Consider the following 20,114-nt stretch of genomic DNA (forward strand, 5'->3'; position numbering starts at 1 on the left):
TATTTTAAAATGATTATTTTGTATTTTTTCCAAGATTATTTGTTTTCCATTTTAATGGCTTAATAAAATTTTAATAATCAATCATGTCTAATCAATTGAATTCATGAAACTTTTTAAAATTTGAATAAATTAGTACAATTTTAAAAATAATAGGGCCCTATGAATTACACAAATTTTGCTTTTTACTTTTTATGATCATTTTAAGATTTAATACAGATTTATCTTCAAAACTGTGGTAATCAAATGAATTCATAAAATTTGTCATCAAATGAAAATACAATTCCTTTACAACCAGAGCCGGATTAACGCAAAGGCAAACTAGGCACGTGCCTAGGGCCCGACTGGCTGGATGGGGCCCAGACAGAGGGATACATATTTTTTTTTTTTTTTTTTTTTTTTTTTACAAATGTCCTATCTACAATTTATTTCAATATTTATTAATTAACTAAAAATAGTGACGATGTTTATCTTAACCATAGACTGTTACATTACGTCACATTAACGCCAGCCCATCAGGTGCTGCGATGCAAAACCCTAATTAGACACGCAAAGAAGCACAGCTCTAATGCAGGTGTGTGCGTTGTCGTCATCTATTTTGGAGTGATTGCAATGTATTCTAAATATAAACTTGTACTTTAGATCAGCGTCATTTCTGGAAAAACCATTCACCGCTTTATTACGAGTTTAAAAGAGCGCGAGCGTCATTAACGTGCCCAGACGCGGCGCTTTGAATTTGCGCACAATGAATAACATCGCGTCGGGAGCTGACTAAAAACGCTACAAAAGTAAAAGACAAGACGTTTGAATGCAAAGTTAAAAAGTGAACACACTACAACATTTTTAAATGTTTCAAATAAAGGATCTCGGGTCTATCTTCTAAATTCTGCTGATGATTAGATTATACCCTGTCTGACATCAGCCTACTTACGCCAATAATATCAGTTTAGAATTTTTTTTCTAATCAGTAGCGATCGTGTCTTTCTCTTCCACTTCATTTGTGTATAGCATATTTAAGCTAGCAATGCAATGCATAATATCATATTAGGCCTACTTATATTAATAATATGACAATATCTGCATTCTGCAGTCGAATATTTATTAAATGGGAGGGGAAAATCCTGCCCATACCAGCTATGAAAAAAATGATAAAAGCATATATCACTGAAGTGGTATTCTGGAACTGTGAATAAATTGAATAAAACAGCAAAATAACAATAACATCTTCATTAAACAAAAAAGAGATTACCTTAGATGAAGTTTGATTAATGTGTACATACAGTAGCCTACTGGTAAAAAGTCTGGACCAATTACTATTTTTAATGTTTTTGAAAGAAGTTTTTTTATTATGCTCTACAAGCCTGCATTTATTTGATCAAAAATACAAAAAAGAAAAAGAAAAACAGGAATATTCAGCAAGGCTGTGTTAAATATATAAAAAGGGATAGTGAAGACTTTTTTAAACAACTTTTTAATAATAATAAAAAAAAAATCCTGAAAAAAAGTATCACAGGTTATAAAATAAATATTAAGCACCATTTCTAACATTTGATAATAAATCAGAATATTATAACGTTTTCTGAAGGATCACATGACACAAAATTCAGCTTTGCATCACAGAAATATATTTTAAAGTAGTAAAATAGGAAAACTATTATTTTTAATTTTAATAATATTGCACTTTTATTTATCTGTATTTTTGATCAAATAAATCCAGGCTTGATTAGCATAAGAGACTTCTTTCAAAAACATTAAAAATAGTAATGTGTCCAAACTTATGTACTGTGTAAGTAAAAACATTTAAAATTAAATGTTGTATAAATTAAAAGATTAGGAATCATATTTGTTTCAGGAGTTTTTTATTGGGGGTGGGGGGCCTCCAACATGAATATTGCCTAGGGCCTCCAAATGTCTAGAACCGGCCCTGTTTACAACTAAACATTGCATTTTTGTCAAAGTGTTGCACAACAGATTTTCTGTATAAATTAAAACAGATGAAAAAAATCTCTTGATTTTATGGTATTTCTTAAAAAAGGTTCTTGTAAATAGGATTATTATTATTATTTTATTTATTATAACTTTGAGAAGTACATTTTATAATAAAATAGAAATAGCTCTGCAACCACCTTCAGCATCACATGTGCTTGAGTATGTGCAGTAGACAAAAATCATTCACTCTGAGATTCACAGAACATGTACACTTCATATTTCTTTTTGTGGTTTAATAATAGCAGACACTAGTCCATATTTCATTTGGAATTTGATTAAGTGTACAGCCCTATTTTGATTACTTAGTTTCGTGTCATTCCGCATTATACAGCAAATTCCATTTTAATGACTGGATTCCATGATTCTGTCCTTGTTTTCCAAAGTGTCCAGACCCTAAGTTTTAAATCCTACATGAACTGATATATTAACCATCACCATTGTGCTTTTTTTCTTCTTCCTGCAGTGATGCAGCTGATCAGGTGGTGCAAGGCAAGGGAAAGTTTGAGGAGCTGATGGTGTGTTCGCATGAGATCGCTGCCAGCACGGCTCAGCTAGTTGCGGCATCTAAGGTACAGCGCCAACAACATTTGCGCTTGAATTAACTTTAAAGCAATGTTTGATACATAATCTGTCTTATCTTTTCAGGTAAAAGCAGACAAGGGCAGTACAAACCTTTCCCGCCTCCAGCAGGCCTCCAAAGGGGTCACCCAGGCCACTGCAGGGGTCGTGGCGTCAACAAAGTCCGGCAAGTCTCAGATCGAGGATACAGGTGAGGTCTTGCTAGGCATGTGTTTAAGTGGCTCAACATTTTCAGACACGTTAAGCTGTGATGCTCATGTGGGTAATTCAGGTTTAATTCTTGCTTGCATCATTTCCCCCATAATGTCTTGTTCTTTTTCCATTATTCATTAAATAAGGGCCAAAAGTTAGTAGTTACTGTGGTAGCAGCCTCATTTTGCTTCTCATTGACCTCCAGTTACATTGCCCCATTTCACATTTAACTATAGCTATGGAAACTGGTTTATGGTGCCCTCCAGAGATACAGCAATGAGCAAGCCTACACACAGTCAGGCTTTTCTCCATGCAAGCTTGTGTGCTGATGCTCTTCTGTGGAGGCAAAGGCATTTAAACAACATTGACCAGTCACATGGAGTCAATGACATTGTGTGTCCTTTCATTCATTAAAAGCTTTTGATTCATTGAACATTATGCCCAGTATAACAGTTTGCAAATTTTCTACAAACTGGATGGCCTAATACACAAAATGTCCAATATTCAACTGTAGTACACTGAAATGCACTGGACTTCCCTTTATTTATTTATGTATTTATTGTTTGCTGGAAACATGATAACTAGATGCTCCTCCATAGTAATATAAACATGGGATGGAGAGAGAAGCAGTAGCGCTGATTTCATCGCACTGTTTGTGAAATTATAGTCTGAAAGAAAGATTTCAAATTATTACTTTTAATTCCTTTTAATTTAATTATGGAAAAATTATGCACAATGCTCGCCTATCGTAAGCCGTAATTCAGGCCCTGAAAAGATTGATAATTGGCATCCGTGTATCGATATAACATCCCCATGTAACATATTGCAATACTATTCTATATTGATAGCCAGTAGCCTTTAATTCACATGACAGCCTGGTGAAATCATGATTTTCTTAAAATTGAGAGATTAATTTTCTTATTCTAAAGATATCTTTATTGGCCAAAAATGCAGGCGAACAAGAAAAATCCTCAGTAGCCTGAAAGCTCTTAGACATGAATTGAAAATCATAAAATTGGATTGGTATTTAACACTGAATTCTCTCTTTGTTTCAGAAACTATGGACTTTTCCGCAATGACACTCACTCAGATCAAGAGGCAAGAGATGGATGCACAGGTGAGCGAGTGTTAACCTGTTGTCCATGTCTTTGTGGAAGTATGTGAACAAATCTGACCGTTTATTGTGTCTCAGGTGCTGGTGTTGGAGCTGGAGACCCGGCTGCAGAAAGAAAGGGAGCGACTTGGGGAACTGAGGAAGAAGCATTACAAGCTCGCTGGCGTCGCAGAGGGCTGGGGAGGGGAGGACGAGGGTAAGACCCCCAATAACACCACAAACATAATACCATCTGACCCAAAACTGCTCAAACATCCCAGAATTGCCTAGCGAGTGGGGTAGATGGAGATTTTTAGGGCTGAGGATGGAGTATTAAGCTAATTGGTGGTGCAAAGGGTGTGGTTTGTTTGCTTGTGCGTAACTCGCTCTTTCTTTTGTGTTTGTCCGCAGGAACGGGATGAGACTTGTCGTGTTCTGCGCAGCGGCCCTACAGACGGGGCGCTTGACGTCTTCATATACACACTATCTTTCCCTTCTCCCTTTTTATTGTACTTTTTAACTCTTTTGATTTCTTTTATTGTACATTTAAGCCAAATAAAAGGTGCTTTTTTTCTAACCTGCTCCCTCCCCTGCCCGTGGAGTCAGGAGACGTGAGGAGTGTGATGATAGTGTGCGACAAAGGGGGGAGGGAGAGGAAGGCAGGAAATGGATGGCACCACCTAGTGGACAGAGAGGGAAGTGCAGGCTCGCTGAACTGTCTGAGTATTTCATTTCCTCTTCCTCATAAGGAATGGAGAATCTTCCCCCACCCCTGACCATTTAGAACAATCCCGTCTCCCTATGAAACATCCCATGATGCATTGCACAATGGTGAGTCACCCCATTTTGCAGGAAATGGCACTGTGCTGTGACCCTTCCGGACTCAACTTTTACAAACAGCAGCTGTGTGACTTCCACCTCTCAAACACATTCCTAACTGTCGTGTAGGATCGCCCTCGTCTGGGTCCGCCCCTTCCCTAGTCCCCTTATCAGTGGTCTCTGAACTAAAACAAGAGCATTGAACATAGTAGATGATGACCACTGTGGACTAACACCCGAAAACACTAGCAAACTCAAAACCCTTTTTCTGTATGTATTTTTTTTTTTTTCTCTTCAGATTTCTTTTGATTATGTTCCCGAGGCATGATTTCATAAGAAGCCCTAAATAGATTTAATCAACAGGCTTTTTACTGTTTCACCATGTTGACTTTTAGGGACAAACCGCTAAATAGCTCATCGAACGTATGATTTTTCGCAAGAACTGTGTCCTGATGTTTTTCACCAATTTCAAGTCCATGACTGACTATGAACTGACTGTTTTTGTGAGACCTCACGTCGGGCTAGAGCTCATCGTTTTGTTTTATTAGCTCTATTTAGGTTTGCTGAGCACAGATAGGTTATGCACCATATTGTATTAGTAAAGGTCCATAAAACGGTCCTGTACGGTTTACACGCTGTTAAAATGACAGTATCTGTTAATTCCTGTTGTCTTCTTCTAGCTCCACATACGTGCACCCCTTCACACCGAGGCGAGGAGAGACACCCGTGCCTTCCAAAAGGGAAAAAGGGTCAAGGATCACATTCCCTCAAAAAAGACCTTTAAAATCGTGATCTAGAGTAGCATTAGGACAGTGTTTTAAAGTTGTAGTTTGGTATTGCGAACTGAGATCATGAAAATCAGTAGAGAACCGTGTGAGAACAGATGTACCAATCCCTGTGTTCAACTTTGGTGTGTTTCGTTTGGTTTTTCAACTTGGAGGATATCTAAAAGAAAGAAGAAATGATTCGGAGCCCTTAGAGAACATGGTGATGGGGGGGGGGGGGGTTACATTTTAATGTTCTAACTCAAACGAGTTGCATTCCCACAAGAAACTTTGTATTTGCTTGCACAAATATCGTATTCTCCTGAGAAACTTTGCATTCACTCACTTGAAATGTTATTTCCATCACAAAAGTTTTACAAGCGAACGCAAATTTTCTCTAGATACACAAAAGATTTGTGAGCGAACGCAAAGTTTCTCCAGGAAAGGAAGGGTTTTATGAGCAAACACAGATTTTTGAGGGATTATATTATTCAAATTATCATTTTTCCTATCACCGTGTCCCTTTCGGGGCTTTGAAAAAGTTTTCATAAGACTCTTCAAGACTCAAGGTCTTTCATAAGACCAAAATGGAGATGCATGAAAAATGTGAAGTAAAATGTATTTGGTTCTAGAGGCCTATCCACCTCCGTCAAAGCAATGTAGACCACATAGCCTTGTAGACCACCACTGTCTGCCAGCAGCACAGCTCTGACCAGGGCTCGACACAGGGACATGCAGTCTTGTAGTCATCTACAAACCATGGTTACCTCAACTTCTCCACAAACTACCAGTCAGCAACTACAAAAGAGAACATGATTGCATTAGGGTCCTCTAGACTCTGTATGAACATGCGTTGAGAGTGTATATGTGTGTGTGTTCTTTAATACTAATATAATGTGTGTGTGTTTGGGTGGATGCTGTGTGACTGAGATATGATATATACTGTATATCCCTTATGTTGTTATGTCTTAATACCCTCATATTGTTTCACTTGTTGCACTGCTTCGGCTGTTATGTTAAGTTGCGACACTGGGTATTTAATTTCCGTTTTTTTTTTGTGTCATCATCACCTTCAGTAATGGTTTATTCCACCATTTAGATTCGGTTGTCTAGTCTTACCAGCTCAGCCAGCCTCTAAACTGCCTCTCACTTTTGTTAATAAAAAATAAAAAAACAAGACCGCTCAATAACATTTTGGAGAATATCTTTGTATGATATATACTAAAACTGTGTGTGGGTTTGTTTTACTTTTCAGTTTTTAAATAAATATTTCACTCATTGATATAATTGCTAGTTGTTTTGTCTCAATGCTGCTTGTGTAAGATGTTTGTGTATTATGTCATAATTAACTGTACGGTTGGCATTGTTGAGGTTTTCGGATGCCAGAGGGAAAGATTTCGCAAGGTTGTGTAATTATTTAGATTAAGCAACTATTGAGTAAAGTTATGTAAAATAATTTGTTTGAGCAATAATAATGACTGAATCTGTCGACATGTTGAAGATTATCCCACCAGGTGTCACTAAATAGTAGCCTGAGTTCATACAGGTTAGGGAAGCTCATCTTGTGTTGTCTAACACAAGTTATTCCCATAAAGTGTCATGGGCTGCAGGAAAAAGGTGGATAAACTGTACTTTAAATGGTTTTTGACATTCTGCATGGGAATCTAATCATAGACTGTCGTTTTTTTGACATCCAAAACTTTGATGTAATTGAGATCTCATTCTGACAGCAGCAGAAGCCACTGTTCTTACAGTAGGAAATTGCTGACTGGCTCCATCTACAGTGGATAAAAAATGCTTCAGTCCAGCAGAACGACATTGAAGACATCAACAATCCAGCCTCACCTGCAGTCTTTACCAACGATCTGTTGAATTGAATGAGATATAAACGGTGCAGTGCTGGGGTACTGCAGGATCATGATTAGGAACCACTGCTCTAAGCAAGTCTCTGTTACTATATGCCATACTGCAGGGGTCTCCAACCCTGCTCCTACAGACTCCAAAACATCTGCCTTTCCAAGGAACTCTGAACTCCTTGATAAGCTGGTTCTGGTGAGTTTCATTGGGGTTGGAGCTATTCTTCAGGAGCAGGCTTGGAGAACCCTGGCATACTGTATTAACATTCAAGGTCCACAGAGCATCATCATCTTGCTCAGAGCAACAGTAAATCAGGAGCGGGCAACTTTGGTCTTAGCTGTTATTTCTCTGAAGATTCATTTTAGGCTGTTTGCTTGTCTTTTATTGACCAGAGTCCATTTCAGTTTGGGAAACTTTTACTAGCAAGACAGGCTGCAATTAAGGGTTGTTATATTGTTGAATTAACATTTAATTTAAGCACCTATAGGCCTAACAATAAGTGAGTCACATGTTGATTCAGTAGCCATCTTTCGGTTCAGTAAAGCGGATTTAAAACTTTTATACGATTAATTAGCTAAATCAACAGTCATTTCATGAATGGCACCCACAGAGGTTACCTCTATTAGGCTACTTCTAAAAAGTGCGGCATAAAAAAAAAAAGGGTAAATATATGTCATGCTAACCAAAGAACGTTTTTATTGAATTTGAGGACTTAAGTCTTTCATATGGAGTTGTTTTCTACAGTAGCCTGCAATCTGACATTACCGGCTGTAACTAAATTCTGTTATGTTGAGAAAAGATGGGAGGGACTATGACGTCATTGAAGGAGCGAGAGCTTTAGTGAAAGGGAAACTAAACTGATCAACGACAGTCTGAAAACGGAATAACAACAGACAATTTATTTAGATATTAAGCTAAGACCACAGCTGATACTCACTATATTGTAATAGGATTTTACTGAATGGGTTTTTAATGTTAGCGGCCTGCTTCAGTAGGCCTAACTGGAATATATTAGGCAAAACCAGGATTTATGCAGTAACGTTAGGCAGGCCTGGTCAAGAACACAACGAGTTTGCTAAATTCTGATAAGTTTGCTTCATTGAAAATAGTTCATAACTGTAATGATTGCTGATTGAGAGTGACTGACTAGGTCTGTCATTTTAAAAGAAAAGTTTAGTGTGTTTTTGTCGAGACTTAAGAACCAGTAAGTAGCCTACTTGAAATTCAGACTTAAGAACAGAAGTGAAATCTGGAGTTGAAAATGTTTATTAAATTAAAAAAAAAGTAAGTTAAACTTTATATTACAACTGTTGTATAGGATATAACTTTGTGCTGATTTTGTGTAATGTGTGGTGATTTCGTCCTAAATAGGCTTGAAGAGGAGAATTATAGAGCAATGGCAGAATTATCAATAAAACAAAGCGAGGCCAGGAGTATGGATGAATTTCCAAGAAGTCAGTAACTAAATTTAAAAACTTATAATAGCCTACTAATTGCTAGCCTAATTGTTGATGAGTTTTTGCCGTTATCATTTTTATTTGTAAATCAGTTCTAAATGAAGGTGATTAATAGTGCTTCTTCATCTTCGTCTCCAGCTCTGTCATCCTCCAGTGGTCCTCTGTCATCCGAGCTCCAGTGCTCGATCTGTTTGGATGTGTTCACTGATCCAGTCAGCACTCCATGTGGACACAACTTCTGTAAGAGCTGCCTGAACCAGTGCTGGGACAAAAGTCAGACCTACAAATGTCCATTATGTAAAGAAACTTTCAGAAGAAGACCCAACCTTAAGATCAACACAGCACTCAGAGAGGTTGTGTTGCACTTAAAAGAAAAGTCTGGCCAGAGTAAATCTGAGGTTCTCTGTGACATCTGTGATAATATAAAGATGAAAGCTCTGAAGATGTGCCTGGTGTGTCAGAGCTCATACTGTCAAACTCACCTGGAGCCTCATCAGAGAGTCCCAAAGCTAAAGAAACACAAACTGATCGATCCTGTGGAGAATCTTGAGGTCTACATCTGTCAGAAACATGAGAAACCTCTGGAGCTGTTCTGTAGAGATGATCAGACATGTGTGTGTTTGCTCTGTGCTGTGACAGACCATAAGACTCACAACACTGTTTCTATAGAGGAGGAGAGCAAAGAGAGGAAGGTACAGCAACAAATGTTTTTTACAAGACATTTGTATTGGATGGGTTTGAATCTGTTGAGTGTCTGTGTTTTTCTGTTCTGTCTGTAGTCTCAGCTGATGAAGATGCAGACGGACGTGAAGCAGATGATTCTGGACAGAATGAAGAGGATTCAGGACCTCAAACACTCAGCAAAACACAGAGATGTGAGTCTTACCACAATGTTTTAGTTAAATATTTGAACTCAAGCTGTGTTTTGTAAAATTCCTTAGTAGAAATAAAAATTGAAACAAATGTGACTGTTGAGCTATGCAAAGAAAGTGGATAGCCATAGACTTTTGTTTGCAGATCTGAGCACATTTGAGACACTGTTGAGATCTTTTCTGAAAGTATATACATTTGAGATTACTGGGATGATTTTTATGGAAAAATAGAGAAAATAATTATTATTCAAGTCTTTATTTGATCTTCATTTAATCTGATTGCTGTCTAGGAGAAACAATAGAATTTGCATTTGTTATTTTTTTTTACTTAAAATAAAATTGATGACGTTAAATATTCTATGTATTATGATGATTTAATTTGCTTTGTAAAAAAGGTGCTGAAGTAGCAATAAAAGATCATGTATTCCTTGATTTATCAGGAAACATCCGAGAAAGAGAAAGCAGAGAGTATTGAGTTCTTCACTGATCTGATCCGCTCCATTGAGAGATGTCAGTCTGAGCTGCTGGAGATGATGGAGCAGAAGCAGAAAGCAGCAGAGAAGCAGACTGAAGAGCACATTAAAGAGCTGGAGCAGGAGATCACTGAGCTAATGAGGAGAGACACTGAGCTGGAGCAGCTCTCACACACTGAGGATCACCTGCAGCTCCTACAGGTCAGTGTAGATCCTTCTGTCTGCTCACATCACAGCACAACACTCCCCATGCTGAGAGATTTCTGCTCTCTCCTGCTGTAGATTTACCCGTCTCTGAGCAGACCTGTACGCACCAGCAGCTGGACTGAGATCAGTATTAGTGACACTCATGAGAGTGTGGGGACTCTGAGGAAAGCTTTGACTCAGCTGCAGGAGACTATAGAAGAGAAACTCAGCAAAACTGGTATGAGAATGTCAGGCTTATTTTGACAGTAATTGTCTTATTTGAATGTGGGAAAAGGGCACATGCACATCATTAAGAAACAATCATTAATCAAACATACAATGTAAACTTGCATATCCATTATCAGTTCAGTCACATTAAGGACTTTACTCTGAACTAGACAACTTTCCCTTGTGTCTAAATTTTATTCTTATTTCTTCACATTTGTGTTGCTTTATCCAATTTTAAATCAGGGGCTTTTCTCAAAAATGTTTTTTTTTTTTTTATGATAAGATTTTGCTAAGTGATTTGCTACTTTGGATAATTTCTGTCAAGGCACCTGACACACAGTTTCTCCTCTTAGAGAATCTACAGAAATACCTCCAGAAATATCACCACAATGTACATTCATTAGTGTCAGTTATAGGCAGTAATAAGGAAAACCAGTAGAGACACACAAACACACATATGCTGAACATATAATTGTATTGTATTAAAGTTCTCTCATAACCTTTATTGTCATTAGTCTCCCCAGAGCTGAAGAGGATACAACGATATGCAGGTACAATCTTTTGTTTGTTTGATTACATTGTCACGCAATAAGAGTTTAAAATCATATACAATCAAGTCTACTCAATAAATTCTTTTAGATTTTATTTTAAATTTGTCATAATGAATAGTTGTGATTCAGATCTTTATCTTTCTCTCAGTGGATGTGACTCTGGATCCTGATACAGCTCATCCATTACTCATCCTGTCTGATGATGGAAAACAAGTGACATGTGGAGATACTGAGCTTGAACTCAAAGACAATACAAAGAGGTTTGATTATTGTTACAATGTCCTGGCAAAAGAGGGATTCAGCTCAGGGAGATTTTATTTTGAGGTGCAGGTAAAGGGAAAGACTGAGTGGGATTTAGGAGTGGCCAGGGAATCCATTAACAGGAAGGGAATGATCACAGCAGCTCCTGAGAATGGATACTGGACTGTGTTTCTGAGGGATGGGAATCACTATCAGGCTTATGAATCTTCTCCTGTCTCTCTGTCTCTGAGAGTGAAGCCTCAGGTAGTGGGTGTGTTTGTGGATTATGAGGATGGTCTGGTTTCCTTTTATGATGTGGAGTCCAGATCTCATATTTATTCTTTCACTGGTCAGTCTTTCACTGAGAAACTCTTCCCATACTTTAGCCCTAGTGATAATGAAGGTGAAAATGCAGCATCACTGATCATATCACATGTCAGATAAAATGCATTTACACCCAATGCACCAATAAGAATATGAAAATAACATTTTAGTGCTATGAATATTTGTGCTAAGGGGCAGGAATGTTTGCTCAAGCCATTTTCTTTCTTGTAAAATGTTGTATCTAAACAAACATCTGTGTTAATTTCTATAATTCAAGGTGAAGGGACCATCCAGTACATATATGAAAACCATTTTATAAACAATAGCATATTTTTAATTTCTGAAAAAAGATTCAGTGAGGCATAGATGCACAGGAACAAAGGTACCTGCGTAGTATGTATTCTGTTTCAAGTGTATTTTTGAAGTGTATTCATTCATGCATGCTTTTTCCATATTTCCCACAACTCCTGTGGTGGAGTTTGTCAAGCTCCTCTTTCCACTTTTCATCTGTAGAAAAATGGGGATGAATATGATGCAGAAACTGCCACCATCGTTTTGTTTATCATTTAATAATGAATATTAAAGTAATGATGTTAATAATTATGTGCAAATGCAAACAGTATGTGAAATATGCAATAAAAGTTGTGACAAAACATCTACATGATGATCTAACACATTCAATATAGCGGTACATTTTGATGTGCTTCATATCCATGAGAACAGATGGGAGGAGCTATGACATCACTGCATTTGAAATCTTTCAGTGGACGTAAAACTCAACTGAACAATTTGGCAAAATATAAAACCATTGTTTTCATTAAAAAACAGAACATTTATTCAGGCAGTCTAAGATGTAGGTATGCACCGCTGAAAACTCATACACTGGTAAGTGACATACTGGTTATTGGTCTGTTTCTGTATATCAAACTGGAGTAAATTTGGGTAAAACCCAGGTTTCAATATGAGACCGTATTACTGAGTTTGCTTCAATGAAATTGTAGTAAGACTCGTTGAATGAATTGTGAATTGTTTGATGTATGGCGAAAGAAACGGTTACATGAATTGCAGAAGGCATCACTCTGGACTGGTTATGTTTTACATTCAGATTTGATCTTACTTAAATGGTTTATAATTAAAAAAAAGTACTGAGATTTATTTTTGTGGTTTTGTTTCTTGATTGTTATTTCCCCTTTTGTTTGAAGTAATCGGTAATTACTTAAAGGCACATTATGCAGAAATTGTGTTTTAGTCAAACAGTGACCCCTATAGTCGCTGTGGAACACTTACACTGTCGTAAATAGCTATCTAGACATGTGGACATTTTTGGACTGGTCTAATTATCAACAATGGATGAATGAACAGCATCGTAAAAAAATGGCATACTACAAGCAAGCGCAACAACATAGAACGCAATCAAGTTTAGAAATAAGAGATTTAGGCTACTTAATCCATCAACAAGATCGCCAGGTCAGCATCGCCCCAGATAGCACAAGTCTATTTGATGTTATATTTACATCTGGAAGACGTATTTTTAAGAGTGTTTTCTCATCTGCAAGACGTCTATAGGACGTTTCCTGTCAGATGTCAAATAGACGTTTAGAAGATGTCTTTAAGATGTAATGATTTAGAATGCATGTTAAACTGACATCTTCTAAACATCTATTTGACATCTGACAGGAGACGTCCTATAGACGTCTTGCAGATGAGCAAACACTCTTAAAAATACGTCTTCCAGATGTAAATATAACATCAAATAGACTTGTGCTATCTGGGCGCGGTTGAATCCAGTGCTGCTTTTTAGCTTGCGCCAACTAGTGAAAGCCCGACCGAGTGGGACTGTCACAAGGAAATAGTCAAAGGATTCAGTTGCGAGTAAACAGTAATTTATTGAGCACAATAGTAGATATCCGTGTGGGTCAAAATGGAAGCAGACAGAAGAAGACTCAGGCTCGGCAACGCAGGGACGCAGTGGGCAGACACAGATGCAGGAACAGGTAGAAATTCCTCCGGGAAAATCTCAGAAAACCACAGCATGGTACAGGAGTGGAATGCAGGAGAACACGGCGAGTAGAACCCTGGTAGCCTCAACAACCAACTGACAAAGACAGGACGAGGTAACAAACAATATATCGGACATCCTCATTCAAAACAGCTGGCGCTGATCAGCTCATCAGCCGCGCTCGCCCTCGCGCTCACTCGCACAACACGCACACACATAGCGAGGGCGAATCAGGGACTCTTTTCCGGTTCCTCACGCGGTCAGATTCTCTTTTCCTTTTCCAAGTCTCTTCCGACCGCGTTTTCTTTGCTTTTTCCATCGTCAAGTATCACGTCTGAAATGCGCGCAAGTGTCTTCGTGCTTCATATGTGGTTGTTGATGTGTGTGACGTCGTTGCCGTAAAGCAAGTCGTGATTCTCGCGAGATTTGTCGGGGGCGCTCCTCTCAAACTTGCATTGCTGGTTTTTCCAGCGGCGACCCCGCCAAGCTTTATTACCAGGATGATTCGCCCTACTATGAGTTTGTTTACCACCGAAATGACTTTGAAGCTGTTATATCAAGGTACAATTCTTGCATAGTGTGCCTTTAAAAATGAAGACCCTAGCTTTCTGATAGACTCTTATCTTTGAGGGTGTTAGGAACACCATCATCCTCTATTGATGAACTAGCCACAGCCTTCCAGGGAATATGTCCGAGTGCCAAGACCTGCTCCTACGAGTCTAAGATCCACTGATGCCATCTCCAAACTGGTACAGTTAGACCACACACCTCAAACTACTGCTAAGGTCATTTTAAAAATATTTTTTAAACTCTTTTTGTGTTTTTTGAAAGGAATGAATGCAGACTATACTGCGATTCTGCGAAGATAGCAACACTTCTCGGCCCTCTAACACTTTTAAGATGCTTCTAGGCCATGTCTGTGCTTCTTATTCCATCTATTGGACATTATTGGTAGTGCATTATTTGTGTTGTGATAAATTCTTAACGGTAATATTTCAAAGTGTTCAACTTCTTTCTTATTTCTGAGTATTTAAGTCTTTCTTCTCAAGAAGACAGTGCCTCTATTGTTGAAATTAACCAGAGGTGATTTAGTCTGTCTGTCTGTCTCTATTTGTGCACTTGGCTATATTATACTTGTATTGTAACCCACAGTCAATCCAATTATATATAATATAGTACACAGATAGTCTGATATAATATATATTGCATAATGTATATTACATCAGTATATAATGTACACTCACCTAAAGGATTATTAGGAACACCTGTTCAATTTCTCATTAATGCAATTATCTAATCAACCAATCACATGGCAGTGTGGTCAATGCATTTAGGGGTGTGGTCCTGGTCAAGACAATCTCCTGAACTCCAAACTGAATGTCAGAATGGGAAAGAAAGGTGATTTAAGCAACTTTGAGCGTGGCATGGTTGTTGGTGCCAGACGGGCCGGTCTGAGTATTTCACAATCTGCTCAGTTACTGGGATTTTCATGCACAACCATTTCTAGGGTTTACAAAGAATGGTGTGAAAAGGCAAAAACATCCAGTATGCGGCAGTCCTGTGGGCGAAAATGCCTTGTTGATGCTAGAGGTCAGAGGAGAATGGGCCGACTGATTCAAGCTGATAGAAGAGCAACTTTGACTGAAATAACTACTCGTTACAACCGAGGTATGCAGCAAAGCATTTGTGAAGCCACAACACGCACAACCTTGAGGCGGATGGGCTACAACAGCAGAAGACCCCACCGGGTACCACTCATCTCCACTACAAATAGGAAAAAGAGGCTACAATTTGCAAGAGCTCACCAAAATTGGACAGTTGAAGACTGGAAAAATGTGTTGCCTGGTCTGATGAGTCTCGATTTCTGTTGAGACATTTAGATGGTAGAGTCAGAATTTGGCGTAAACAGAATGAGAACATGGATCCATCATGCCGTGTTACCACTGTGCAGGCTGGTGGTGGTGGTGTAATGGTGTGGGGGATGTTTTCTTGGCACACTTTAGGCCCCTTAGTGCCAATTGGGCATCGTTTAAATGCCACGGCCTACCTGAGCATTGTTTCTGACCATGTCCATCCCTTTATGGCCACCATGTACCCATCCTCTGATGGCTACTTCCAGCAGGATAATGCACCATGTCACAAAGCTCGAATCATTTCAAATTGGTTTCTTGAACATGACAATGAGTTCACTGTACTAAAATGGCCCCCACAGTCACCAGATCTCAACCCAATAGAGCATCTTTGGGATGTGGTGGAACGGGAGCTTCGTGCCCTGGATGTGCATCCCACAAATCTCTATCAACTGCAAGATGCTATCCTGTCAATATGGGCCAACATTTCTAAAGAATGCTTTCAGCACCTTGTTGAATCAATGCCACGTAGAATTAAGGCAGTTCTGAAGGCGAAAGGGGGTCAAACACACTATTATGATGTTCCTAATAATCCTTTAGGTGAGTGTATATTACATCCTCAGCTTGTGCATCAAACTTCAAACTAATTATAGTGTTTAATAACAAAATTTTAAAGGGGTCATGATTTGAGAAATCAAAATATCCTTGATCTTTTGACATGTAAGAGGTCATTATACTGTGGAACATCAAGTAAGTTTCAGAACTCAAAACCTACTTCTACATCATCACATCTTTGGCTCTACGGCTCTACCCACTGGCGCATTAGTGAGATGAGACGAACGATAGGCCTACAGGATCAAGGTACTGGAAAGTGGTTATTTATTTTCAATTATGCAAATGTCTCAGTAGAGCATGTTTGTTGGTTCGGTACATTTCACTGTGGTTTGTTTGGTAAATCATTTGTAATTTTGGCGCAGGTTTTAAAAACGGTCTTTTACTGTAAGATATGGACCTGACAGTAATGCCACAACAAGTAACTGTGTTAAATCGAATGCCTAATCTGTGACCAGTGACTTTTGATATGAAATGGTGTATGTATGACACGCCAATTCGTATTTCCAGTTTTGGCGTGCTATCAACACGCATAATCGCTTTTCAGCGTGTTTATCAACGTTGACTTAACGTTACATTACTGTATATATAAATATATGACCTACCCCAACCCCGTCCCTAAACCTACCCGTCACTGGGGTTAATACCATTTATGAGTCTTCCCCTACCATCCTAGGAAAAAAATATCGCTCCCCAGATGATCTACATTTTGCTTCGTTTCGCTCGGACATTTAACGGCATGTACATACATGCGGAATCACTCGGACATTTAACGGCGTAGACATACACTCAAAAGATGACGGTTCGTTTCGGCGTGGACATACACGCGGATAGCTCAAAATGCGTATAGATAACACGCCACTTGACTTGAAAGTGGCATGTATCTTTACGCAAAGTCATGATGTCATGTTGACAGTCAGATGTTCTTTGTCTCAAAATAGTTTTGTTCTCTTTATGCTTCGAATAAATCAAGCCAGTGACTAAACGATCAACTTCACATTTGTTTTTCTTAGTAGCATGAAAATGATCTGTTATTTAAATTGTGATTAAATTATACAGAATGCGATCAATGAAACCACCTTTTAGCTGTCAATCACACAGTGTGAGTTTATCAATGACCGAGTTCTGGACTCTGTCTTACACTCTTATTTACATCATGTTTGAACTGTTAGCTATGATTAAAGCATTAGTGAAAGTGCAGTTCTAGTTACATTGACGAGATCACTGCATTCATGCGTTCAACACGTCTGTCATTAAATATAATGCTAATAAACACTTTTCATGAGTAGTTAAAATCAGCAGCTGTAATAGTAAAAACATAGGAAAGATTTCCAGAGAGTTCCACATGTAATACTTATTTCATATGCAAAGATGTTAGCCAATCACAGCAGTGGGCGTTTACACTGAAGTCTCACAACAGACACGTCCCTTCCAACAGAGCGTTCAAATCAGAGGGCTAAAATCAGGCTAGAAATTGCCTTTCATTTCTAAATTATGACTATTTTTATGTGAAAATCATAGTAATATTATAAGTGCACTAAAACATGTTTTGCATACAGTTCATAACCCCTTTAAATGTGAGATGTAAAGGGCTTATGCCTCCAGATAATATCACACATACACTCTCCATGGTCTGGGCCTAAATGTAGACCACAGGAATAAATCAATCTGTATAATCTTAAACAAATGCAGAGATTACCACAATCCCTAATCCACAGGGAAAATAGAGTCTGTCCCTGTTTAACCCTACGCCTCCCAGTGATCACAGTGCATTAGTATTTAACTGGAATATGGTAAATGGTAAATGGACTGCATTTATATAGCGCTTTCACAGACCCAATGGCCACCAAAGCGCTTTACATATTGCCTCACATTCACCCGTTCATACACCGTGGAATATGCCACATGCTCGTCTCATACCACTCTTTGAATCTCTTGTGCTTTCTCTGTTCAGTGTGTCAGTGCACCAGTCTGTGTGTGTGTGTCCGTCTGAGTTAGTCTCTGCTGCAGAGTTTTGACTCACTGATCAGCTCTGCTATTTTTAGCCTCTGCAGCTAACACTCCATCAGGTTACAGCAAGCCTTGCCTTCACCACGAGGGCTGAACACCAAACCGAGAATAAAGCACTGCTTCTGGAAAGATGCTTGTGAATGCCGTCTCTGTTAAATAGGAAGGGTGGGGATGGGTGGTCACTTCAAAACAGTCAACCTACCATAAACATTTCAGTGTTCCAAGCTCTGGCATTTTAAAGGGATAGAACTTTAAGAGTTTGCTTTTGCCTACAGTCTTGTGTTCCAAGTAAACAGTAAAAAGCGCTGCTGCTGGACGAGGAGGTAGATGCAGATGTGAGGTCATTGGCCAAAAAAAGAAGGCTCTCCCTGAGGACTACTTTCACCAGCCAATAAACAGAACCCGATCCGCTCAGAGCGCCATCATTCCTTACTGCAGTCTGATGTTTCTGGAAAATGAGCACTTGGTGTTCTTTGTTTGATTTTCTGCTGAGTCATTACGTCCCTAGACGCCTCATCCTATGGCTGGATAGATCACCTCTGCTTCTCAGTGCTTCTCATATTCCTGCATTTATTCAAGGGATAGTTCACTTAAAAATGAATTTCTGTCACCATTTACTCATCTCATGTTGTCCCATACCTATATGACATTTTTGTCTTTCTTCTGAACACAAAATATATTTAACTGAATGGTTTACACTTTATTTTAAGGTGACAGTTACATTGTTCTTACTCAAATGCTGAGAAATATCACTTAACTATATACTTACTATAGAATTATAGGGTTACTTGTAATTATGCATAATTTACTGCTATTACTATATTAAGTACATGTAGTAATGTGTAACTGTAACCTTAAAATAAAGTGTTACCACAGAATGTCTTTGAGTTGTTCTTTTTCACACAAATGGAAGTGAGTAAAAAAGATGCGTTCACGCCATGTCAGAATTACCTTTATTACGAGATTCCGATTGTAAAAAGCGTTTACATCCTTGCAGAACAAATTGCCATTTGAAAAATGAATTTTCTGAGCTCCAACCTGTGGGCATCATTTATAAAATGTTGCGTAGAAACTGTCCTACATTTGATCTTACGATCATTTCTCAAATGTGCGTACATGTGATTCAGAGAACGAACGCACATAGAAAAACGTGCGTACGCCTCTCTTTCAGATGTTAAATTATGATATTGTGCACAGGCAGCTGACTTGTTGCCTTTCTGTCTCATAGGCAATGACTCTGCAGGCAGCGTTTGCGCACGAAGGTACGAAACTGATTTCGGACAGACTTCTGTGTCAGCGTAAACGTTTAATGATCAACAGCAAAATAGAGCGAGCTTTGGTGAGAACTAAACAAATATTTATATAAACAAATAAAATATTTCTCACTAGAAATGATATCAGAAGTGGAAAACGTTGGTCAAAAACATAACGTACATTTACACACAAACTGACCAGCAACCGCAACTTTCAGACGCCATCCTTCCTTTTTCTAGCTCAACTGTCACCGAATGGAACGCAAAGGATTGTGGGATATAAAAGGCAGTGAAGGATACTGTACTGTACATCTATGCTGCCTTCAAAAATCGATCAGATGAAGGTGTCCCTGACGTGGCAAGCACTTTTCCACGTCCAAGACTATTTTTATAAATATGAATGTTGTAGTGGAATTTATCATACACACACACTGAGTTCAAATCTGTGCTTATGCACGTTTTATAAACGAGGCCCTGTACCACGTGACCACTGTATCACCTGACTGCTGCAGATTCATTTTGGCAGATAGAGTAGATTGTCACGGGTTGTTACTCATAATTATTATTTAAAATGCAGCAAACCAAACAAAAAATGCTTCTCTAGACCTTGCATTTAAAACGTGTTCTGTGTAAATGTCCCCTTAATTCGCACTTCCGGCCGTAAAATATCGTCATCCAAACCCATGTTTTATGCCTTTAACTATTTCTTTCAGTGTTTCACAATTACCTGGAATGTTGTGGCTTGGCATCCAGCTCTCTGAATAATACT

At 38.6% G+C, this 20,114-nt stretch overlaps 2 protein-coding genes across 4 annotated transcripts in view; both read left to right on the forward strand.

Moving 5' to 3' along the window:
* The window catches only part of hip1 (huntingtin interacting protein 1), a 49,439-nt gene extending 45,017 nt beyond the window's left edge, over positions 1-4,422 (forward strand). For both annotated transcript variants that reach the window (XM_056243162.1, XM_056243163.1), the window contains exons 27-31: positions 2,450-2,555; positions 2,632-2,755; positions 3,813-3,874; positions 3,950-4,067; positions 4,262-4,422. In XM_056243162.1, coding sequence (XP_056099137.1) covers positions 2,450-2,555; positions 2,632-2,755; positions 3,813-3,874; positions 3,950-4,067; positions 4,262-4,272 — 421 coding nt within the window. In that variant the 3' untranslated portion in view covers positions 4,273-4,422. The remainder of the gene's footprint in view (positions 1-2,449; positions 2,556-2,631; positions 2,756-3,812; positions 3,875-3,949; positions 4,068-4,261) is intronic.
* Positions 4,423-8,674: 4,252 nt separating this feature from the next.
* On the forward strand, positions 8,675-11,801 carry LOC130077823 (zinc-binding protein A33-like). Of its 2 annotated transcripts, none has more exons than XM_056243164.1 (7): positions 8,675-8,744; positions 8,886-9,439; positions 9,527-9,622; positions 10,060-10,293; positions 10,375-10,516; positions 11,031-11,057; positions 11,206-11,801. In XM_056243164.1, the coding sequence occupies exons 1-7, from the start codon at positions 8,687-8,689 to the stop codon at positions 11,739-11,741; spliced, it is 1,647 nt and encodes a 548-aa protein (XP_056099139.1). In that variant the 5' UTR covers positions 8,675-8,686; the 3' UTR covers positions 11,742-11,801. The 2 variants fall into 2 exon arrangements, with proteins under 2 accessions (XP_056099139.1, XP_056099140.1); XM_056243165.1 differs by having other exon boundaries at positions 8,678-8,744; positions 8,927-9,439.
* The last annotated feature ends 8,313 nt before the right edge of the window (positions 11,802-20,114 follow it).

The sequence above is a fragment of the Rhinichthys klamathensis genome, unplaced genomic scaffold (genome assembly GCF_029890125.1).
Source record: "Rhinichthys klamathensis goyatoka isolate OS25496 unplaced genomic scaffold, OSU_Roscu_1.1 h1tg000781l_1, whole genome shotgun sequence".
Lineage (NCBI taxonomy): Eukaryota > Metazoa > Chordata > Actinopteri > Cypriniformes > Leuciscidae > Rhinichthys > Rhinichthys klamathensis.